The sequence below is a fragment of the Emys orbicularis genome, chromosome 16 (assembly GCF_028017835.1).
Source record: "Emys orbicularis isolate rEmyOrb1 chromosome 16, rEmyOrb1.hap1, whole genome shotgun sequence".
Taxonomy (NCBI): domain Eukaryota; kingdom Metazoa; phylum Chordata; order Testudines; family Emydidae; genus Emys; species Emys orbicularis.
In genome coordinates this window covers 11,261,194-11,283,744 of record NC_088698.1, presented here as the reverse complement: position 1 = coordinate 11,283,744, position 22,551 = coordinate 11,261,194, and the positions used below count along the sequence as shown (strand labels likewise).

Below are 22,551 nucleotides of genomic sequence, written 5' to 3'. Positions count from 1 at the left end.
CTTAAAATGCTACAGCGGCACAGCTGTAGCAGTCCGGGCCGGTTTGTTTACCTGCTGCGTCCGCAGGTTCTGCCGATTGCGGCTCCCACTGGCCACGGTTCGCCGCTCCAGGCCAATGGAGCTGCGGGAAGTGGTGCGGGCCGAGGGATGTGCTGGACGCCCTTCCCACAGCCCCCATTGGCCTTGAGCGGCAAAGTGGGAGCCGCGATCGGCCAAACCTGCGGACGCAGCAGGTAAACAAACTGGCCCGGCCCGGCCCGCCAGGGGCTTTCCCTGAACAAGCAGCGGACTGGCTTTGAGAACCACTGGTGTAGACACTACCCTACACTGACGGGAGGTGTTCTCCCATTGGCATAGGTAATCCACCTCTCCAAGAAGAGGTAGCTAGGACAACAGAATCTGCCAACCTAGTGCTGACTGCACTGGGGGTTAGGTTGGCTTAACTATGCTGCTCAGAGTGTGTGGATTTTTCACACCCCTGAGTAAAGTAGTTAAGATGACTTAATTTTCTACTGTAGACCAGGCCCCAGTCTTGGAAAACTAAGGCTTGGTCTACACTAGAAAATTGTCAGCTTAACTGCGTCGTTCAGGGGTGTGAAAAATCATACCCCCCATGAGGCATAGTTAAGCTGGCCTAACCCCAATGTAGACAGCACTAGGTTGATGGAAGAAGTCTTTCATTGACCTCGCTATCCCCCTCTCGGAGTGGTGAATTAACTACAGCAACAGGAGAACCCCTCCCGTCAGCATAGGTAATTTTTTCACATCTTAGCTCATAGAGCCGAGAAGCTACACTGAAACACTATAGCAGCACAGAAGTGGGAGAAGGGGTTAATTTTTCAAAGTTCTTTTTATTCAGGTCATCCATTCAGCAGGTCAGCTGCAGATTAGAACATGGTTAATTAACACTAATGGAAAAGAAAATCACTGAAAATTACTGAATGTTGTGAATGAACAGGTAAGTACATAAACAATAATAAAGGATGATATATCACAAAATGTGCTTAGTTCATTTATTTTGACAATGGCAATTTGGTTTTAATTATGTACATCATAATGCTCTAGTAAATGTTCTGTTGTGTTGTTTGTAAAACAAATTAAATCTTAGTAATGTGACAGCTCATGACACCCTCTGTATTTAAATCTTTCCTGAGAGGTGGAGAGAGATGGACAGTTTTTTTTGGCAATTCAGCAAAGTGCAGATTAGTGAGATTCAACCATTGTTACATTTGTTATCTTTTGAATTGGCTGATACATGTGCATTTGGGAAAGAGCTACTGAACTGAACACAGGCAATGATTGCTGGTTGGAATTTTATCAGTTTATAACAGATACATCACAAGATTTAACAATGTCTTTCCTCCTGGAATCAGAAGTGCTGGGAGTCAGAGTTTTCCAGCCCGTATTTGCAGACTCAATGGGCCTGATTCTCCATTCACACTATTTGTAGCTTTCTACACCCATTTTGCGCACATTGCGCCAAATCCATACCTGGAGTAGTATGGAGCTACACTAGGGATGGATTTGTCCCAGTGAATGCAAAGTGGATATAAAATGTTATCACTGGGATGAGTGGAGAACTCTGATTTGGTAGCATTTTACCCCTCTTTGCACACGTGTAAATGACTACACAAGGTCCAAGGTAGTGTATAGTCAGGCACAAGAGGTTCGTGTAGTCAATATAGGATAAGGTTCCAGATAAGCCTCTGCACATTTGGAAGCTTATCTGACACAGGCCTGAAGTTCACCTATTCATAGTGGGAGTTCATGCAAAGCTGCATAAGGGCTTCTCCTTCCTGTCTGATCTCTAGTCCCATCTTTGCTGTTGCAACATGAAGGAAGTATCTCTGCCAGGCCCAGGGCTTTCTACTTTACCTTGTTCCACTCTCCCTGGGGCACTCTCTGCTTAAGTGCCCAACAACAGCTAGTGTTGCTGTGAGAGTCCCATGGTTAGGAATCTCTTTGTTCCCAGATCTGAGCCCTGCCCTGCCCTGGCTCCCCGTGTCTGACCAAAAATAGCAAATAGCATAGGGGGCAGCATGTGAGAGAGCCCTTTCAAAAGTTGTTTGATGGGAAGTTCTCTGCAGAAATTAAAAGCTACATAAAGAGTTTCAAGAGTATTCATCCACCTCACTCTGAAATACAAATATTTTTTCATGCTAATCAAATCCAGATATAGGCTCAGTGTCACCCATAAGCAACACAACTGCTTACAACTCCATGCTCTGGTGAGCTCTAGGGTGAAGGTAACCTCAGCAAAGCATGGCTATTCTCATGACAGAAAAAGGAAAAGGATTTCAGAGATTACTTTAGAGTCTCTCAAAAGCAACTTACAGCTTGATCTCCCTTCACTTCCACTAGCAGTTTGGGGCTCTGCAAATCATAAAGTCAACTAAGGAATCCTGCCTAACAAACAATGTGATGTAATGCAACAGTTAAAGGGTCAAGAAAGACTTTTTGTTGCTTATCAAAGGGATAGCCGTGTTAGTCTGGATCTGTAAAAGCAGCAAAGAGTCCTGTGGCACCTTATAGACTAACAGACGTATAGGAGCATGAGCTTTCGTGGGTGAATACCCACTTCTTCGGATACCCACTTTTTTTGTTGCTTGTAACTTGAAAAAGCAAAATATGCTTCCCTGACCCACAACAAAACCATTGAAACAGGAACTGACTCTCTATCTTCACTATTGCCCCATCCAGGGAGGATTGTAAGTCAGTGAGGAATCTTGTCTGGGTCCTGTCTGCTCTGGATCAATTTTGAACCATGGCATGAATTCCTCAATGTATCATCACAATTCTTGGGCTGCTGGAGATTGCTTTGGCCCCCAATGCCAGTTAGGGCAGCTCTGAGGTGCCATGACCCTACGGATATTGAAGCAGTGGGGAATAGCCAAGCACAGGGGATGCCTGGCCACATCCCCTAGCTCTGGGCTCTCACGGTGAGCAGGGGTTCTGTATCTACCAGGAAGAACCTCCCTTTGCTACGGATAGTCTTGGGGTGGGCACTGGGTAGGTGTGGCATCTGCAGTGTAATCAGTGCCTCTTCCAACAGTAGACAGAATGCTGGAATTGTAGAAATAAACCATTCAGCAGCCTGCAGTTTGATCAGCACATACTGCAATCTTTAGAAATGCCCATAAATAAGTGGTGACAGGGAGAGGTTGAGCTTGCTGGCTGCAGCAAATTTCTAAGCATTCCTTAAACAATAGTGAGCTGGAAAAAAAGGCTTTGATGATGACTGCGGGAAACACCAATGTATATGAGATATGAGGGCTTTAAACAAAAACATGAAAGCATTGCTTGTTAATCAACAACATAAAAGTACACCTCACCCTCAGCAGAGAGCTGCAGGGAAAGGTGAAGATGATAGCTAGAGTAAGGTAGGTGTCATAAAAGAAAATTGTGTAGTGAGGTGTCATGGGATTCAAACCATAAATGGAATTGATTTAAATTGTAAGATCTTTGGGCCAAAGGCTGATTTTTGCTATATGTATGTACGGTGCCACACACAATGGGGCCTGATCTGTGCTGGGTCCTTGTGGTGCTACTAGTCATAGATTCGAAGGCCAGAAGGGACCATGGTGATCTAGTCCAGTGGTTCTCAACCTTTTTGGCCTCAGGACCCATTTGTAAATGTTTATGGCCTGTCACAACCCATAAATAGTCTGAGGGGGGAGGCCCTGGACTGGTTTCAGTCAGATCCTGCCCCACTGGGGGATTGGGTCAGGGCCATCCCTAGACATTTTGGTGCCCTACGCACACACACCCCCCCGCGGTCCCCAAGCCTCTGCGGGGGAGAGGCGTCCCCAGGCCTCCGCAGGGGGGCAGAAGCAGGCTTGGGGGGCAGGGGGGAAACCACCCCCCAGCATAAGCCGGCGGAGCAGAGCAGGTTGGGGCCGGGTCGCTCCACTTCCTGCCGCCCAGTGATTGCAGGGCAGGCCCAACCCCGCACTCCTGGGGCGGCAGGAAGTGGAGTGACCTGGCCCCAGCCCGCTCCACTCTGTTCCCTTGGCTCCCAGCCTTGCGGGGCAGGGGGGAATCGCCCCCCAGCACTCACCGGCAGTGCAGCTGGGAGCCGGCAGAGTGGAGCAGGTTGGGGCAGGGGTGACTCCACTTCCCGCTGCCCGGTGAGTGCAGTCCCCTTCCCCTTGGCCTCCCCAAGCACCTTCTTGCTCAGTGGTGCCTGGAGCCGGCCCTGTTAACTGCTCCCTCCTTTAGTCTGATGGGAGGGGCAGATAATGCTCACCAGTTTCAATGGGGGTTTAGCCCAATCCATAACAATACAATGAAGTTGAGTAAATAGAGTGAAGATGGTATTGTATAGAAAGATGTATTTAGATCACGGAGCATATCATATAGTTAAAGTGGGAACTGTGGCTAGGCCAGCGCACTAGCTAGGGTTCTGTTCCCAGCTCTGTCACTAACCGGCTGTGTGATGATGGGCAAGCTACTTAATCTGTCTGTTCCTCAGTTTCGTCAGCTATAAACAAATTTTTTACCCTCCTTTCTAAAGTACTTTGAAATCTCTGGATAAAGAGATTTATATAAGTACTACTATGTATCATTACAAGGAGATGAGGTAGCGAGAGTAGAAATTATGTCATGCAAAAGAGTAATATGGAGAGAGATTGAAAAGACTGGGACTGTTAGGGAGACAACTAAGAAGGGATATGACAGAGGTATACAAAATAATGAATAGTATAATGAAGGCAAATTGGAGTCTCCTTTCTGCTCATGTTCATAATATTAAAAACTAGCAAACTTCTTCATAATTCCCCCTGCCAATCTGCTGCAACCCTGCCCTGGAGGGACCGCACATATGTGAGAGGGGAACTTGTAAAGGTGATATTGTAGAGGGCTGAAAGTTACAAGACAGTGATCTGAGAATTAATCCATTGCAGGGAAGCAGCCTGAGGAATGAATGATTTAGCTATTGGGTGAAGATAAACAAGAAAAAGAGGTTGTTTGTATATGTGGTTTCCTATAACAGGAAAGACAACTGCAAATGATGAGCCCCGTAATAAAGACCTGTTAAGCTTTATTTCTCTAAACTTGCAGTCTCTCTTTGTGTAATTCAGTCTCTGTCTGAATGCTATGTCTACACTACCACTTACATGGATATAACATATGTCACTCAGGGGTGTGAATAAGCCACTCCCCTGAGCAACACAAGTCACACACTGACCTAAGCACCGTGTGAACAGCGCTGTCAGCGGGAGAGCTTCTCCTGCGGATATAGCTGCTGCTGCTGCTCATTGAGTAGGGAACAGGAGGACTCTCTCCTGTTAGGTTAGAGCAGCTCCATTAGAGAGCTTACAGTGGAGCAGCTGCATCAGTGTAGCTGCGCGACTGTAAGCTCTCTAGTGTAGCCATAGCCTCAATGTCCAGCCTGTGCCATGCCTCATCTGATACTGCAAACAACCCTATAGGATACTGTAGCTTTTTATTAGAAGGGAAATGGCCAACTGTGATAATTGTTTTGTGTTGCTGCCATCTCTGAACTGTAAACTGGGGTGAAATCACCACCGTATTTAACATAAGGTCACTGACTAGCTGTCACAGGGGCATGACACTAAGGCCATGTGCACACTACAAACTTATGTTGACTCAAGTTACGTAGGCATACAGCCGCTGCAGTTAGTACATCGCTTGTGCATATGCATACCTGGCACCTTGTGTTGGCAGTGTACATACCCACCAGGAGTGCTTGTATTGATGCAGAGTGCGGTGCACCATGGTGAGGTATCCCACTGTGCAGCTCATAGGTGCTAACTTTCCCCGGCGCCGGTGGGTGCCCCCCGTGGCCCTGACTCCACCCTTTCCCTGCCCCCATTCCAATCCCTTCCCCAAACTCCCCGCCCCAACTCCGCCCCCTCCATGCCCCTATTGGACCTCTTCCACAAATCCCCACCCTGGCCCCACCTCTTCCCCAAACGCATCGCGTTCCCCCTCCTCCCCGCTCTCTCCCAGCTGCGCGAAACAGCTGTTTTGCGGCGCAAGCGCTGGGAGATAAGGGGAAAAAGCAGGCATGCGGTCTGCTCAGGGGAGGAGGCGGAGGCAGAGCAGAGGCGGAGGTGAGCTGGGCGGGGAGCTGCCGGTGGGTGCAGAGCACCCACGGAGTCGGCGCCTATGGTGCAGCTCACCACCGTACAGAAAACTGTCTTTTGGAAGTTTTAGCAATGCATGGTAGGGCCACAGAATGAGTTGCGCAGGAGTGACTGGGAGCATGGGGTCAATTTCCCAGTTTGCAACTGTCTCCATCCCATAATGTTCTCTGTGGCCCATAATTTTCATGCCTTTTAAAAAAATCTCATAAACCTATGTGGTCCTCCTTGCTGTCTCCCATATCTGACAGAAGCATGGAGCCTGCACAGCTTAGCACTGTTGTCATGAGCATTGGAAGCTCAGGGCGCACAATCCTGAAGTATTTGCAGAGCCACAAGAAGAACCAAATGAGTGGGGAACCAGATGATGTCTTGGAGGACAGATTACTGTGGGACATAGCGAGAACCAATTCAAGGTTGTTGGTGGCGTTCACGCAACAGTTGCGGATGGTGGAACACTGCTTCTGGGCCTAAGAAATAAGCCTTGGCTGGTGAGATTGCATCATAATGCAGGTTTGGGATGATGAGCAGTGGCTGCCGAACTTTCAGATGTGCAAAGACACATTCTTCAATCTGTGCGCTGAGCTTGCCTCAGCTGTCCAGTGCAGGGTCACCAAAATGAGAGCTGCACTGACAGTGGAGAAGCGAGTGGCGATCACAGTGTGGAAACTTGCAAAGTCAGATTGCTACCTGTCAGTCAACAATCAATTTGGAGTCAGGAAACCCACTGTGGGGGACATTGCGATGCAAGTGCGCAGGGCCATTAATTGCCTCCTGCTGCGCAGGACTGGGACTCTCAGTAATGTGCAGGACATAGTGGATAGATTTGCAGTAATGGGATTTCCCGAACAGTGGTGGAGCAACAGATGGCATGCATATCCCTATTTTGGCACCAGACCACATTGCCACTGGGTACGTCAACAGAAAGGGCTACTTTTCTATGGTTATGCAAGCACTGGTGGATCACCTAGGATACTTCAACATCAGTGTGGGCTGATCAGGGAAGGTGGATGACACATCTTAAAAACACAGGACTGTTCAGAAAGCTACAAGCAGGGACTTTCTTTCCCAACTGGTGGATTACCATTGGGAATGTTGAAATGCTAGTAGTGATCCTGGGGGACCCAGCCTACCCCTTCCTCCCCTGGCTTATGAAGCTGTACATTGGCCACCTCAACAGCACCAAAGTATGATTCAGCTATTGGCTCAGCAGGTGCAGAATGATAGTTGAATATGCTTTTGGTAATTTAAAGGAATGCTGGTGTTGTTTGCTCACAAGATTGGACTTCAGTGAGAAAAATATCCCAATGGTTATAGCTGCCTGCTGTGTCCTACATAATCTATGTGAAGCAAAGAGGGAAAAGTTTCTGCCAGGATGGAGGGCGGAGGTGGCGTGGCTTACTGCTGAATTTGGAGCTATTAGAAGAGCTCAGTACGGAGCTAAATGGCTCAGGGAGGCTTTGAAAGACCATTTTTATAGTGAACCAGAGTAGTGTGTGTTGTTGTATTGTGCTGTAGCTGGCCCTGCTCTTTTGTGGCCTGGTAGGAATTGTGCAGTGACACAGTTATCCTGACCTAACTCCCAGTATAGACAGTGCTATGCTGACTGAAGGGCTTCTCCTGTCAGCATAGCTACCGCCTTTCAGGGAAGTGGATTACCTATGCTGACTGGAGAAGCCCTCCCATGAGGATAAGTAGTGTCTTCACTCTGCTGCAGTCTTTCAAGCAGGGCCGGCTTTAGGAAGCCCGATTCGAATACCCGGCGGCGGTCCGGGTCTTTGGCGGCACTTCGGCGGCGGGTCCTTCACTCGCTCCGGGTCTTCCGCGGCACTGAAGGACCTGCCGCTGAAATGCTGCCGAAGACCCAGAGCGAGTGAAGGACCCACCGCCGAAGTGCCGCCAAAGACCCGGACCGCCGCCGGATGAGTAAAAAAATTAAAAAGGCGCCTAAGTTAGGTGCTCTTCTTTAGGGCGCGGGGCCCTCTTAGGCGCGGGGCCCGATTCGGGAGAATCGGGGGAATCAGCCTAAAGCCGGCCCTGCTTTCAAGTGTAGATAAACCCTGAGTATGCAGTAGAGCTGGGAGTTGGAAAAGAATTCAGGAGTACAGACTAGACGAAGTTGCTTCTCAAACTGTGAATTACAATTTTTGCAAAACTAATAGTTTTAAAATCACTTTTCTGTCTGACATTTGTTAAAATTGAAAGGTAACATATTTTAAACTGAAAAAGGGAAATATTTGTTTTCACATAATGCACAAGACCTCGACAGAATTAAAAAAGAAAAAAGAAAGGACATTTATATAGATAATGAGAATATCCAAAGTCACAATCATAGGATTTTATTCAAAAAGTTTGGAATGGATGTAAACCCTAATTTTTTAGGACAGAAACCAGCCTCTACGTGATGGGATTAGGAAGAAACTTTCCTTCTGTAAATGTTATTTAATAACTAACTATACTAAGGTTTCTTGCACCTTGCTTCTCTAAAGCATATGGTACTGGCCACTGCTGGAGACAGGGTACTAGTCTAGATGGACCAATGATCTGATCTGCAATAGGATTTACATACATACAGTAGAACCTTAGAGTTATGAACACCTTGGGAATGGAGGTTGTTCGTAACTCTGAACAGGGCATTATGGTTGTTATTTAAAAAGTTTACAACTGAACATTGACTTAATACAGTTTTGAAACTTTACTATGCAGAAGAAAAATACTGCTTTCCCTTTATGTTTTTAGTAGTTTACATTTAACACGATACTGTACTGTATTTGCTTTCCCCCCCCTCTCTCTGCTGTTGCCTGATTGTGTACTTCCGGTTCCAAATGAAGTGTCTGGTTGACTGGTTAGTTCATAACTCTGGTGTTCCTAATTCTGAGGTTCTACTGTAAAATGTTATAAGCACATAAATGTAGGATGAGGGCCTGGGATTATGGGAAAAGTGTATTTCTATTTTTGTTTGTTTGCTCCCTTAATTTGTTTGTCAGTATTTTGTGTTGAGTCAGTTTCCCTGTAGTCTTTCCCTTTTGCAGGGGAGGGGAGAGAAAATATTTTTTGACATGGTATTGGACAAATCACAAACATGAAGTTTTGAATTGTTTCTGTCACTTTCAGCAAAAAGGGAAATGAAATGAGTAGAGAAGGTTGCACGTGTGCACGAGGAAGGCCTACAACTATCACAGCCCAGGGGGACTGAAACTCGCGTCTGCGCCCTCAGGGCGAGTGGCTCTGTCCGCCTGAACTGGAAGCGTGCGCAATCGCAGTAAGATAGGCGTAAGAGCTACGCCCCCGGGGGGGACTGCGAGCATGCGCAGTGCTGGGGCGCAGAGCACAACGCATGCGTAACGAAAGCTGTGTGCGGTTGCCGACGCCTCCCCTTTAAGCGGGTTTTTTAGTGTCCTCCGTCAGGAGGTGGCGACGGGGTGTGCGGCTCGGCTCGGCTCGCTAGTTCCTACCCGGTGTGTGCACGGGCGGCGCGGCGAGGCGAGGATGTCTGGCTGGGACCGGGAGATGGGCTTCGGGCCCGGGGGGTTGGGTCGGGGCGGCGCGGGGGACGGGCGGATCTACGTGGGGAACCTGCCGGCGGACGTGCGGGAGAAGGACCTGGAGGAGCTTTTCTACAAGTACGGCCGCATCCGAGACATCGAGCTCAAGAGCAAGCGCGGCCTGGTGCCCTTCGCCTTCGTGCGCTTCGAGGACCCGCGGTGAGCGGGACGGGGGAGAGGGCCCACGGGAGAGCCATCCCGGCCTGAGGCGGGTGGAATCCCTCCCCCGGGTCACGGAGCCCTGGAGACGGCCCGCCCGGGCAGTTACATCCGCTTCCCGCCCCGGCCCCTCGACGGGAAAGTCCTCTGCACCAGAGCCCTGGCGCGCACCCCGCGATCCCTAGGGGAGGACCTCCTGCACCGCCCCGGCCTGGCCGGACGCCCCTCCCCCAGAGAAGGAGCCTACCGGCCTGTTCTCTCCTAGCGGGCAAAGCCGACCATAGTCAGAGGCCTCCTCCCCCAGTTCCTCATGCACGCTTCCTGCCCCATGCATCACTCCGTGCCTGTGTGTGCGCCCCACTCCCGGACATCTTCCCCCCCCAGCAATCTTCCCTAGGAATAAATGACAGTGACGCGCACAGCAAATCTGTGAATGGGGACCTGCCCTCCCCCCTCCGAGCTGACGGAACTCTGCCTAAGTGACACCGTTACATCATCTCTTTAAAGAACACCCAGAAACGGCCCCATCAGTCTGTGCTGATACTTCCCAAATCGTTTAGTTTCCTCTTTGTATTAATTAAAATGTGTAGCTTTTCCACTTCTAATGCAAGATGCTACAGTCCAGTGTATAATGCCACTATTTTGTCTGCATGGAAGCAGTTGTAATATTACAGACACCAAGGTTTGAGCTTGCAGGAGAAATGAATTGATTCACTTTGGCCATGTAAATTATTGTGTGTGAGAGCACAGATGGATTGGGTTTGAAAACTTTAAACCCAGTATGGCTGTAGTCCTCAGCAAGGTAAATAGTGCTTTGCACAACACAGTTAATAAATAAATAATGGACAAGTGTGAGGGAAGAATACATGCTCATTATTGTCCTCTTTAATGAGTTTAGCTGATTGCAGCGGTCTAGGTAACTGTCTTCTGAATTCTCCATATTTTACCTTTTTCAGGTAGCATCAAAGGGGCTTTGGCAAGCCTGGGGAATGTTTTCACAAGGTTCTAGTACCAGCAGTTACAAACAATTTGTAATGTACACATAGTCCCAGACTCTGAATTTCTGTTCATCTGACTATAAACATCAAGGTGTTATCATCTTCTTTGTCTCTTCCCTTTTTAAAAAGTTGATACTTCAGCACAACTCAGAAACTCAAACAGATGCTTTCCTGCACCAATTGTAACTATTCACCTCCACCCCTATTTACCATGCAGGTATATGGTTTTGTCTCTAATATGAGCATACTGTGGCTAAGCACAGTTATTACTGGTGAAATGCATCTGAATTTCCTAATATTGTGTTTAAAATATCACCCATGACAGTGAATAACATGTCTGCATTCATTATTTTTGAATCAGGGTTTATGGACATTGTAGATGCATCCTCAGACATTACAGAGACACTATCTCTTGTAACCATTTTTGGCTTAGCAGAGACACTACATCACAGATGGCCAGTGACAGGGAAAGTAACGTCCCTTAGGCAGTTACAACACTTATTTTCAGGGAAAAGAAAACATTTAACTGAGAAAACAATGTGTTTTTTTTTTTTTTGGCTCCTTTAATGTAGATTAACATTTTGGGGGGTGAGGGTGGCATAAGAGTCAGACCATGTGACCAACCATTTCTCCATGGACCATGAGCCAGTGTGTTATGGACCACTGGGGGATCAGACCCAGTTTGGGAACCACACTTCTAAAGTAAATCCATGCAACACTCGGGCAATCTAAGAGGAAGGGGTGTTCTTTATCTAGGTTATTGGGTAGATTGTTTTGTTTACAGATATTTTGTTGATGGTTCACAGGAGTTTAAATCTGTAGTCCCTCCTGCCTTTTTAAAAACAAACAAACAAACAAACATAAATAACCCTCTCTCCCATCCCCTGTGACACTCTAAAGAGAAAGCCACACCTTGATAAGGGTGACGACAATGAGGTCCTGGTCCATGACTAGAGCTCCTAGGCCTATGGTAATACAAATAGTAACTAATAACAATAGATGCTAAACTTCTCAGGATTGGGATGCTCTGCTAATGATCTTCCAGTGTTATTTCTACCTTCCGCAGTGCTTGAAATTAATTTTAGAGCGAGTTTGCACACTTGTAAAGTTCAGCTTGCAAGGTCTGAATTTTGAAAAGATTTATATTTAAATGAACAGTTATTCTGTGGTTGAATATAACTTTGCAACTAGTTTCAAGGTTTAATTTTCAGTTCATGCCCTTCTGCATGCGTTAGCATAGACTTGCTGGGATGGAAAGTGAGATTAGGTGTAGGCTATAATACAACATCAGAACTCTCTCAGGAAAACAAATATCCCTTGTATATAATTATGCAAGCCAAAACACCATAATAAGGCAGTTTCTAATAAGTGGCTTGTAAGTGAAGGTAAAGTATTTGCCCTCACTGCCTGCCAGATTATGAAAGAGCTTTGTTCCATGCGGATCAGAGTTCAATTAGAATGCAGCCTTTCTGAGAAATTAAGTGGAAAATGGCCCCTGCTTCTAAGCATAGTGGATAGGCTGAACCTGTCAGTGAATGCAAGATAGATAATGTGACTCTCCTGTGTTCTTTGCAGTGAACATGGCTGTAACCTGAAATACATGATGCACAGGAACGTAAGAGCTTGGAAAAAGCTTTTAACAATTTACAGATGTGATACACTGTTGGCTGATGAACCCATTTCAAACTCAGTCCAAAATATCCTAAAAATTTTTTGCAGCTACTTTAAAACTGCAATATTTCTAACACACTTGATGGCCCACTGAGATGTTGGGAATCACTGACTGAGCATCATTAATCACTGATTCATGTTATTTGTTTGCAGAGATGCAGAAGATGCAGTTTATGGGAGAAATGGTTATGATTATGGTCAATGCCGACTGCGTGTTGAGTTCCCCAGATCCTCCCGAGGTCGGGGTGGAGGTTTTGGTGGGGGGCTGCGTGGGAGGAATGGCCCTCCGTCACGACGTTCTGAATTTCGAGTCCTTGTTTCAGGTATGTTACCTTCCACTCTTCAATCTGGCTAGGACTCATCCTAATGCTGTGCCTCATTGTATTGTGTCCTTGTCTCGTGAAAAAGGAGCTTCTCATATCACTGAAATAGTTTAAGGTTTCTCCTGTAACATGACACCTCTTCCTGTAAAGGAGTATCCCGGTGCAGTTCCCTTTCCAGTTTGACTCAAGGAGGAGTCTTGTTGCTTTTTGGAGTTCATCTTGATGAATGGTGAGCAGAAATGTCTTCATAGGGGCCAGATGTGAACTCAGCCTTGGATTCTGAAATGTACCAGCGTTGTGTGAGTGGGCAGGTGGGTAGAAGGAGGGAGAACTTGGGCACCATTCTTGAAGGATGAAAACAGTTGGGCACTAGATGGAATGGTACCTAACATTTCACCATAATTAGAAAGGATTTGTTAGAGAGCTCCTGTGATGTAATATGCTCTGATAGGTATTGACATTTTGTTCGTAAAAAAAAAAAAAAAAGCGTGCTCTGTGCCTCAGCAGCTCCACATGATCTACTCATAGGTGCATGATCTACTCACTATGGGAAAGAATGACTAAGGCGCCATGGAAGGGAGCCCCCTCAATCAGCCAATGGATTCCTGAGGTGGGACTTCGTACCAAAAAACAAAGAAACAAACTGAAAAGGCCATTCAAGTAGTGAGTTGACATTAGGAAATAGGGGTGGAGGGGGCCCTTTGTGGGAGAGAAATGAAAGTATGTTTGGAAGTTCTGCAATGCATATGAAATCCCAGGAGGAAATTCAGTACTCCCTGACAGCGGATGCTTGAAACAGTCCATAAAAAGCATACCTATATGTCTCTCCCGAAAACATGTTTATCTCCATGCATCACCTTAAAATACCCACATCTCCATTTCTCTGCATGCTCCTGTGACTTTATGGCTAAAAAAATAAAATGTTCCCTGTAAGGAAGCCACTCTACTGTAGCAATATAATATCTTCAGAATTGCAGCAGGATCTGAACGCTATCCATTGAAACCAGGAGTACATCTCCTCTTCAGGAGCCTGGGAGGGCTGGGGGAGAATAACTGAAAATCATCTGATTTTTTTGACATGAGCATGAAAACCTGCATTGGTAAAGGGTATTGTGAAGCCTTCTTGAAAATTGCCAGGACCAGCAGTACATTAGAGTCTCCAGCGTGCTGTGGGGCAGGGAAACTCAACCCAATGCCTTCCTTTAGGTAAACATGCTGATAATTACCAGCTAAACGCATGTGGTTTTGCTCACTACCAGAGGATGAACTGCTGGAATCTCAGGACCCAAATTAATACAACTGATATGAATGGGACAAGCCAATCTTGGATGGGGAGCTGAGCTTGAGGAACCTTAAGGAAAAAAAATGTCCTGCTTTGAGAGCAAAATCTTCATTACAGACGTACAGGGTTTGAGGGGTGGTTCTGAATTACTTTGCAACAGCAGAAATAGCAGATTCCTCTGAAATCTCAGCACGTTGAATTCCAGAGAGACCCAGAGACTATCTTACTGACAGGAGGCCCAAATTTTGTACCTTCCATGGAAGGCTCAGCTGCTGGTTTTCTGGAATGGAACTTAGTGCTATTTTTTGGATCCCTCCGTTCTTATTGCAGTTCTGATCCTATGGAAAAATCACAAAGCACATGGAAGTGATGGAGCCCTTGGCCTGGCAGGGTCAGCATCCCTTGGACAGCCTGAGTAGATGGCCTTTTTGTTTATATGGTGTCTTATGTTTTGTGTTCTCCATGCTCAGGGCTTCCTCCGTCAGGCAGCTGGCAGGACCTGAAGGATCATATGCGTGAAGCTGGTGATGTTTGTTATGCAGATGTACAGAAAGATGGAATGGGTGTAGTTGAGTTTCTCCGCAAGGAAGATATGGAATACGCACTGCGTAAACTGGATGACACCAAATTCCGCTCTCATGAGGTGGGTTCGTACCTTCAGGGGAAGAGCATGTGTGTGCACAGTCATGGAGGAGCATACACTTTTTTTCCTTGTCATGCTGCTGTCAGGAGGCATAAGAACAGAACCTAGTGATAACGTTGGAGTTGGTGGTTAATAGTGACCTATTACAATAATATAAAGGGTCCTTCCTACCTTTTGTGACACATACCCCACTGTGGCTTGGCATGTTAGGGTCTTGGCTCAGTGCGTGAAGTAACTAATATTGGATGTTTTAAAAATATAACATTTGGAAGGGGCAGGGCTCAGACAAGCCCGTTTGTCATAGCTGAGAGCTGTACTGTTGGCTGCACCCTTCATTACCTGGAAGCCAAGAATTTGGACTGCTTGCCTCTGACTTCTACAGGGTAAGCTAGCTTGCTGTGGCATTCTCCCTTTGGCCACAGTGGCTCACAGCCTTCTCCTTTCAACTAAGCCAACTCATGTTGCCTCTGCCAGCTGGGGGCTTTGTCAGCAAACTACAGTACTCTCCCAAAGAACAAGCTGGTGAACAGCTGTGTTGGTTTCTATAGCTGTTTTTCCCATGCCCCAGCATGGAGCCGCTTCTTCTGGTGGTCTCCTGGTGTCTGAGCCAGTAAACCACAGCTTTTTCATTCTTGGAGCTGTGCTACTTCATTGCAACCACCTTCCAGTGGCTGAGCTGTTCTGCTCCAACCATCCCCTCAGCTGAAGGCTGTGTGCGCTTGCTGTGGAGATTTCCTTACAGAACTTGAGGTGTTGATATATGATCGTGACCTGAGAGTTTGGCCTCTCCTTACTGTGCTGAAGGACCGTACTAGTATCTATAGTTATTTCCCTCCAGCAGTTAAGGATGGAGTCAGACCATTGGGACCTTCACCCTCTGGCTACACTGGTTGCCACAGCCTCTTCCTTTGTGGTTGGATGTGGGAGGCACTTGTCCATGGTCCTCTTCTGGCTGCTGAGCCTCTGCCCTTGCAGATGATGATGGCTAGCAAGGTATTTCTCACTAGTACGTGCACAATACTGTTTTGTAATGAACCTCTTCAAGGCATCAAGTGCCAGCGCAGAGTTTGACCCGAGCAGCAGTAGATGGATTTATACTGCCCTCTTTGTGGAAACTCCAGTCTTTGGTTATTTATGCTTTGGTCTTAAACTCCATTTGGTGTTATTCATATTAGTGGAGGACTGTTAATCAGGATGCTATGTAAATGTTTGGGTTTTCTTCTTTGTTTAAATTTCAGGGTGAAACTTCCTATATCAGAGTCTGTCCCGAAAGAAGTACCAGCTATGGCTACTCGCGGTCCCGTTCTGGTTCAAGGGGTCGCGATTCTCCATACCAAAGCAGGGGATCACCACGCTACTCATCCCCCTTCAGGCCATACTGATTGCATCCAACAGGGACTTTTTAAAAATGTGAACTGAGCCTCTTTTTTGCTCGGAATTTACATTCCAAAACTGATGGATATAGTCTTTCGTAGGAGCTCTTTGTTTTTCCTTTTTATTCAATAAAAATCTTTTTTTTAATGACTTACAGTTTTTACTAGGGAAATGTTGGTAATGAAATATTTTGAACCTCTGCAGTTCAGTTTTGGTTTTGGTTTGGAAAATGTCAAGTGTACTTTTTTCCCTCCTGAGGAAAAATAAGCTTGAGAATTAGCGCAGTAACTATTGGTGGCTTGTCTGCAGGATGGTGATAAAAAGCAATGGAGTGACTGTATGACTCAGCCTGTTGTGTAGAAATATATTTAAATGTTTTAGTAACTCACAAGCAGTGGTTGTCTTTTGTACAATTAGAGGAAGATCATTGCATTGAGAGGAGGTGGGAGCAGGTGCAAGCAACTCTGAGGTTGTGGGCTGCTAAGTTGCCTAAATATGTACTGAGAGAGTGGTTTTCCCTTGCAGCATCAGAACAGTGCACTCTAGAATGGCAGGTGGAGGAGGGCTGAACTGCCTGAGGGCATTTTCACACGGGAAGGTATTACTCTTAATGAACTGGCTTTCTCCCCTTTACAATAACTTAGTGAGGGGAAAAAAGGGAAAATAAAATTGTGCTATAGCACCTTTTTCAGTTGGAGATCTCAAAGTACTTTATGCATTTATCAAGCATCTCTACACTTATGCAAAAGTTCTGCGTGTTTTACAAATGCCAAAAATTACAATGCAGCCAGAGTGATTTATATGAAGTCACGGAGTCAATGATAGGACAAATAATAAATTCCAGGAGCCATGGCTGTTCTACTAAAATTTCCTCTAAATAATAATACTAGGAGTACTTTTCATCCATAGATCTCAAAGTGCTTTACATAGGAGGCTGGTATCATTATCCCCATTTTACAGATAGCATATGTGAGGCACAGAGGAGAAGTGACTTGCCAAGGGTCATCCAGGAGGGTAGTAGTAGAGCTGAGAATAGAACCTAGGTCTAATGAATCCCAGTCCATGGCTCTAACCACGAGCACACTGCTTCTAGTGGAGACTTCTCTTTGAGCTCGTGGCTCACAGTGTCTACCTGGGCTACAGGAGTTTGATAGACTGCTTAATTTTCTAAAATCTGCTCTGATGTGTGACCAAAAAAGTTACTGTGCATCTTTATTTCACACCTGACTTCACGTGATGTCTAGCTTCCATGTAGTGGAGTTATTTAACATAAATGACAGTTTTGCTGCCTCAGCCTGTGATAGGAAGGCTAAGCTATGCTAGAGCATTTCAGCAGTGCAAGCAGTTGTGATGCTTAACACCTTTTGTATCCCATAGAAGTGCTTTTAGGGGTGGACAGACACAAGCAGCATTACTGCAGTTACACTCGCTCTGAGCAAAGCCCACAATGGTTGCATTCTGCACCAGCTCACCACGCTATCAATGTGGACAGAAAGCAGTGGGACTTCATTTGTACCAGGGCAACTGGTCTTTTGAATACACTTTCATAATGGCCCTAGAATCTTTCTAATTTTCTGTCTGAGCAAGGATCTCCAGCCTAAAGCCATTATTTCACTTAAGGAACCAGCACATTTCCTATACAACCTAAATACAATTTTAGGTAACTAATTTACAAGCACAAAACTGGACGAAGCACTGGATAGAGTGCAGTGTATATAGATGTGGAACAAGATACAGCGTTGACATGGAGGTACTTGGTAGAAGCAAAAAAGTTCATAAAGATTGCAGCATCTAATAAATCAAGTGCTTTCTTAGTCTGTAGGGAAAAGTGAGTAGTGGCAAAAAGCAGTTTTATGTAGCATTCCCCTATGTGGGACTTTGGGTAAGTATCAGATCACTGAGTGACAAGATGGGAGAAGCTCCAAATTAATCTAAGTACTGCAACATTCTACTCATTCTGCTTAAGTAATTTGACAGTAAAATAGTACCAGTTTCCTTCCCCCAATCAGCAGGGTTGATGTAGGCAGCTGTTGTGTCTAGAGTGCTAACTGTGCATGATATTTTCAAGGTTGACATTTGGAAAGCTTCACCAAATACAGACTAATCAGAGGCACTGAGGCCAAATTTCTAGACTTGTAAATGGCCCACAGCCTTCCACCTTTGTATATACTAGAAAAATACTCCAAACCTTTAATTTCAAAGTAATCTTACAGAAGAAAGGAAGGAAGAAAAATCAAATAATTATGTGAGGGTGTTATTCTTGGGATTAGACACTTGCATCAAGATATTCCATAGCCATGGTTGCATATATGCCAATTGTCACAGATGACTTAAAAGCTGAAGTGGCATTCCAGACCTTGACTTTCACTTGGATACTTGCAGAAAAGTATCTCGCTCCTCTAGCTTTGGTAAAGGGATGTTACCTATTAGCAAACAAAACAAACAATGATAGCATGAGACAAACTGCTCATTATTTAGTCATTCCTACTACTAAACATACACTTGCCCATGTGGCTCGCTTTAAAAACTTACAGCTGACTAGCTTTTCCCCTGCAAACAAGCTCCACTTTAATTTACAGACAGTTATCTCTTAGAACAAGTCAAATGTGTGCAATAACAAAGGGATAACACCCTTTACTTGCTACACGACTACTGGCCAAGTAATAAAGAGCTAGACGCCTGTGTTTCTCCATGGGTGGCCAAAGCTATCATTGCCCTATTTCAGTATCTTCCTGCTACTGGCCAGTGCATTCAACTGTGGCAGGTTACATCTCTCAAACCAGCGCAAGCCATCTACCTGGGCTTTATCAAGTCCAAATGAGTTATATATAAAAAGTTGGTACCTGGTGGGGCTATGAAATATTCCTCAACTGTTTCTCTGGCATTTCGCAGCAGCTCCTCACTGCAGTTGCCTTCTGTGATGTTATCTTCTCTGAGATACAGACATCTGAGGAGCACAGGAGACTACTAGCAATTTCTGAGACTACCTTCTTTGCCAACTAAGTACAGGAGCATCTGGTACTGGATATAAAGTCATGCCCCTAGAGCCAGGGGGAGATTGCCTGGTTCTCAAACAATTAACATTAATTTTCTAAGCTTGTTCCAGTTCAAAATGCTATTAGCATATCTTACATAGGTGAACGATCTCAACTTCCCTCCTGCCTGTCCTATAGCTCAGTTAGCTGATCACGCTCCACATACAACCATACAAATGATCTATTGTAAACTACAGTGAAACCTTGGGAAATTTCCCAATGTCCTCAAATCAGCAGGAACTTCAGCACTGAGCTGTACATGGACACAAGCACAGAAGCACTGCATTGGACTTACTGCTCAAGATTATTGGCACTACTTTGTAAAAAGCTGAGTGAGACAAACCCTGTATGAAAGTGTACAGTCAAGCTGACTTCTTGACCAACTAAAGCTGCAGAAGAAGTGACAGCAATACAAAGTAGGCAGCCTGTGTATCAAGAGCAGCAGGGATAAACACATTTTGAAGTGACTGAGGATCTTGTTCCAGGGCATTTGGGGGACAGCATGTTGTGACATGAAGAATCTGTGCAAGATACATTAAGGAATTGGAGTACATCTTTGTTATGCTTCTGTGCCTAGATCAGGGACATTACACGGATGTTTTTCCTACATAGAACCACATTGACGTAGAACACTAGATAAAGTTTTTGTGGAAAAGGGACCAGTTTCATAGCTGGGATGATTAGTGAAAACAGTGTTTCTGTTGAGACTATGGGTGTAATAAACAACTTGGTAAGTTAACAGATAAGCAGGTCACTAGCCATGATTTGTTACCTGTCCTCTAGTACTGAATCCATTGGTTCTACCCCTTCTGTGTTAACAGCATGAAGTTGATCAGCAAATTGGATTGCTTTCTCCAGCCGTTGTACACCCTCCCAGTTGCGGAAGTCAACTAGTGCCAGACGTTCCAGGTGATCAAGCACCTCCACAGTTACTTTTTTCTGCAAAAAGTAGGAAACAAAGTCACAGATCTAGGTCCTAGAAGGAGACTGCCACATACTGATGAGTTGGTGTGGGCAGAGATGAGTAAGCTATAAATATTGCTGCTAAAATTCTTTAGAGTAAAAGCATTTCTTGTTCAAGAAATAAACTATTTTATTATATTTGAGCATCTTGATATTTTGCTGTATTTTATATTTCCTCATCTTTTTAGTGAAACCAGATTAGAAGCTCCTAAAAAGCACACTGCCGAATGGATACAACAAAGTAGCACGAGTGCCCAGCTGTTTGTATGAATCAGATTCCCCTCCTCATTTGGTGTCTTTCCCCTCCTCATTTGGTGTCTAGCAGAGGTAAGTCAAAAGAGCTATTACTCTTATAACCAATACACACAACTCCACAAGGTAGCTGGCTACAGCAGTGGCTCTCAACCTTTCCAGAATCCTGTACCCCTTTCAGGAGTCTGATTTGTCTTGAGTACCCCCAAGATTCACCTCACTTAAAAACTACTTGCCTACAAAATCAGACGTAAAAATACAAAAGTGTCACACCACGCTATTACTGAAAAATTGCTTACTTTCTCATTTTAACCTTATAAAATAAATCCATTGGAATATAAATATTGTACTTACATTTTAGTGTATAGTATATAGAGCAACATAAACAAGTCATTGTCTGTGTGAAATTTTAGTTTGTGCTAACTTTGACAGTGCTTTTTATGTAGCCTGTTGTAAAACTAGGCAAATAACTAGATGAGTTGATGTACCCCTTGGAAGACCTCTACGTACCCCTGGTTGAGAACCACTGGGCTAGAGGAGCCAAAGAATGCATTATCGTAGCCATTGATCTTCTCTCCATAGATCTAGCAATGTGGGGGAGATCCTCAACTTGGGTAAATTGTCATTGTTCTGTTGACTTCAGTGGAGCCTGACAATTTATAGCAGCTGAGATCTGCCTCTGTAAGTTTGAGTGACCTATGAACTTTAATGCTATCACAAGAACACTTGATTTAAACAAATGCTGCCCCAGAACACCGTAGGGTTAGTTTAATTATTTCAGTTTAATTTGAAAATTAATGACAACTTATTTTGTGTAGCTCTGTCTTCCAAGTTCCAATCTGCACTAACATGGCAGCACTGTTGGGTATAGGGTTTAGAGAAACTGTCCTGAGTTTTGACTTGGAGGGATGTAATTAATTGTACCATTAATTCCTCTCAAATTTGCAGTTACTAAGCTAACAGAGGAAAGTTACATTGACCAGGTCTGTTTAAATGTTTTGCTGAATTCACCATACCTCAGGGAGTGGTCTCTGTTCCACATGCTGCCATGTTGGATTCTGGTAGACCTAAAGTGGAAGAGGTGGGCAGTGATAAATATGCAACAGCAGTTTGAATATTTAGGGTGAATAATCTCAGATCATAGACACATTGTCTAAAATCCTTGTAAATGGATTATATTTTGTAGGGGAAATTAGCCCTAGAGAGGAGAATGAAACCAAACCCACATGTACCAAGAAATAAAGTTGAAAGATTGGCTGTGGTGATGAATCAGTTGATGCAAAACAAAATATACTTTGCACTTTTGCACCTCAGGGCACGTCAGAATGCTTTAAGGACAGGGAAGCCTACTGAAATTGTGATTTGCCAAAGGGACAAATAAGATTGTGGTACAGAATCCAGGAGTCTAACTCCTAGTCTTATGCTTTAAACAATATTTGCTGCCTGAAACTTGCTAGCTGATTTATTACTCATGTTCCTCTTATTCCTGATTAATTTAATGTAAAAAGTGGATTATATTTTGTAATCTGTTTTGCAGCTTTTAATTTGACTAATAAAAGTTTTGAAAATTAGATACATTATAAACTGTCTTCTAGTTACAGTCTCCTTGCTGTATTTGTATGTGACAATACACTAAGTGTAGCCCCTTGAATGGATCCTGATTCCTGTATGTAGCTTTGGGAGTCGCTCTGGTCGACAGACATATCCAGTGTTATGCTGTCATAATGCTAGGCTCCCGCTTGTAACTGTCACCCATTGACCACTACTCCTACAAGGTGTCTCTTTACTACTGTCACCGCCTGTATGGAGGTTGGATGGGGGCAGTCGATTAAACATCCCATTCATGACAGGATCCCCGATTCTCCTTCCCTCCTGGGGCGGGTGGCTGATATCCCCACGTGTCTTGCTATAAAGCCTGCAATGGATGAAGACCCCGGATGCGCGACATCCATCGGATATATCATGGGAGCGAACCGAAGCCCCTCCTGTGTGGCTCCGGGGTCTCACCCGGCCCCTCCGCCGTGGGTCCCCCGCAGCTTCCTGCCGGCCGTCACTCCCTCCCGCAGCAGCCTGCGTGAAGCGGCTTCCTGGGGAAAGGCCGCCCCAGTACGCGGCTCCTCCCGAGGGAGCATCCCTGATGTAGCGGCCGAACCGCAGAATCCACATTCTCCCACCCCCGGACTTCCGCATCCGGGGACGCAG

At 45.3% G+C, this 22,551-nt stretch overlaps 2 protein-coding genes across 3 annotated transcripts; one reads left to right on the top strand and one right to left on the bottom strand.

The window, feature by feature from the left end:
- The first annotated feature begins 9,593 nt into the window (after nt 1-9,593).
- On the top strand, nt 9,594-16,484 carry SRSF9 (serine and arginine rich splicing factor 9). The gene is made up of 4 exons (XM_065417679.1): nt 9,594-9,808; nt 12,631-12,800; nt 14,553-14,725; nt 15,964-16,484. Exons 1-4 carry the CDS (start codon nt 9,594-9,596, stop codon nt 16,105-16,107), a joined length of 702 nt encoding a protein of 233 aa, XP_065273751.1. The 3' UTR covers nt 16,108-16,484.
- A 523-nt stretch (nt 16,485-17,007) lies between these two features.
- Nucleotides 17,008-22,547, bottom strand: GATC (glutamyl-tRNA amidotransferase subunit C). Of its 2 annotated transcripts, XM_065417709.1 has the most exons (5): nt 22,357-22,547; nt 21,366-21,416; nt 19,907-20,073; nt 18,943-19,046; nt 17,008-18,522 (listed from the first exon to the last, which is right to left on the bottom strand). In XM_065417709.1, exons 1-5 carry the CDS (start codon nt 22,537-22,539, stop codon nt 18,464-18,466), a joined length of 564 nt encoding a protein of 187 aa, XP_065273781.1. In that variant the 5' UTR covers nt 22,540-22,547; the 3' UTR covers nt 17,008-18,463. The 2 variants fall into 2 exon arrangements, with proteins under 2 accessions (XP_065273781.1, XP_065273782.1); XM_065417710.1 differs by lacking the exon at nt 21,366-21,416.
- Between the last annotated feature and the right edge of the window lie 4 nt (nt 22,548-22,551).

Excerpts from the sequence above, each read along its gene's own strand:
- SRSF9 (XM_065417679.1), top strand. The coding sequence starts at position 9,594 with ATGTCTGGCTGGGACCGGGAGATGGGCTTCGGGCCCGGGGGGTTGGGT. Across the intron at positions 9,809-12,630 it reads GTGCGCTTCGAGGACCCGCG|AGATGCAGAAGATGCAGTTT; the intron begins GTGAGCGGGACG and ends ATTTGTTTGCAG. Across the intron at positions 14,726-15,963 it reads CCAAATTCCGCTCTCATGAG|GGTGAAACTTCCTATATCAG; the intron begins GTGGGTTCGTAC and ends TTTAAATTTCAG.
- GATC (XM_065417709.1), bottom strand. The coding sequence starts at position 22,539 with ATGCGGAAGTCCGGGGGTGGGAGAATGTGGATTCTGCGGTTCGGCCGC. Across the intron at positions 21,417-22,356 it reads ACCCACGGCGGAGGGGCCGG|GTCTACCAGAATCCAACATG; the intron begins GTGAGACCCCGG and ends CTTCCACTTTAG. Across the intron at positions 20,074-21,365 it reads AACAGAGACCACTCCCTGAG|AAAAAAGTAACTGTGGAGGT; the intron begins GTATGGTGAATT and ends TACTTTTTGCAG.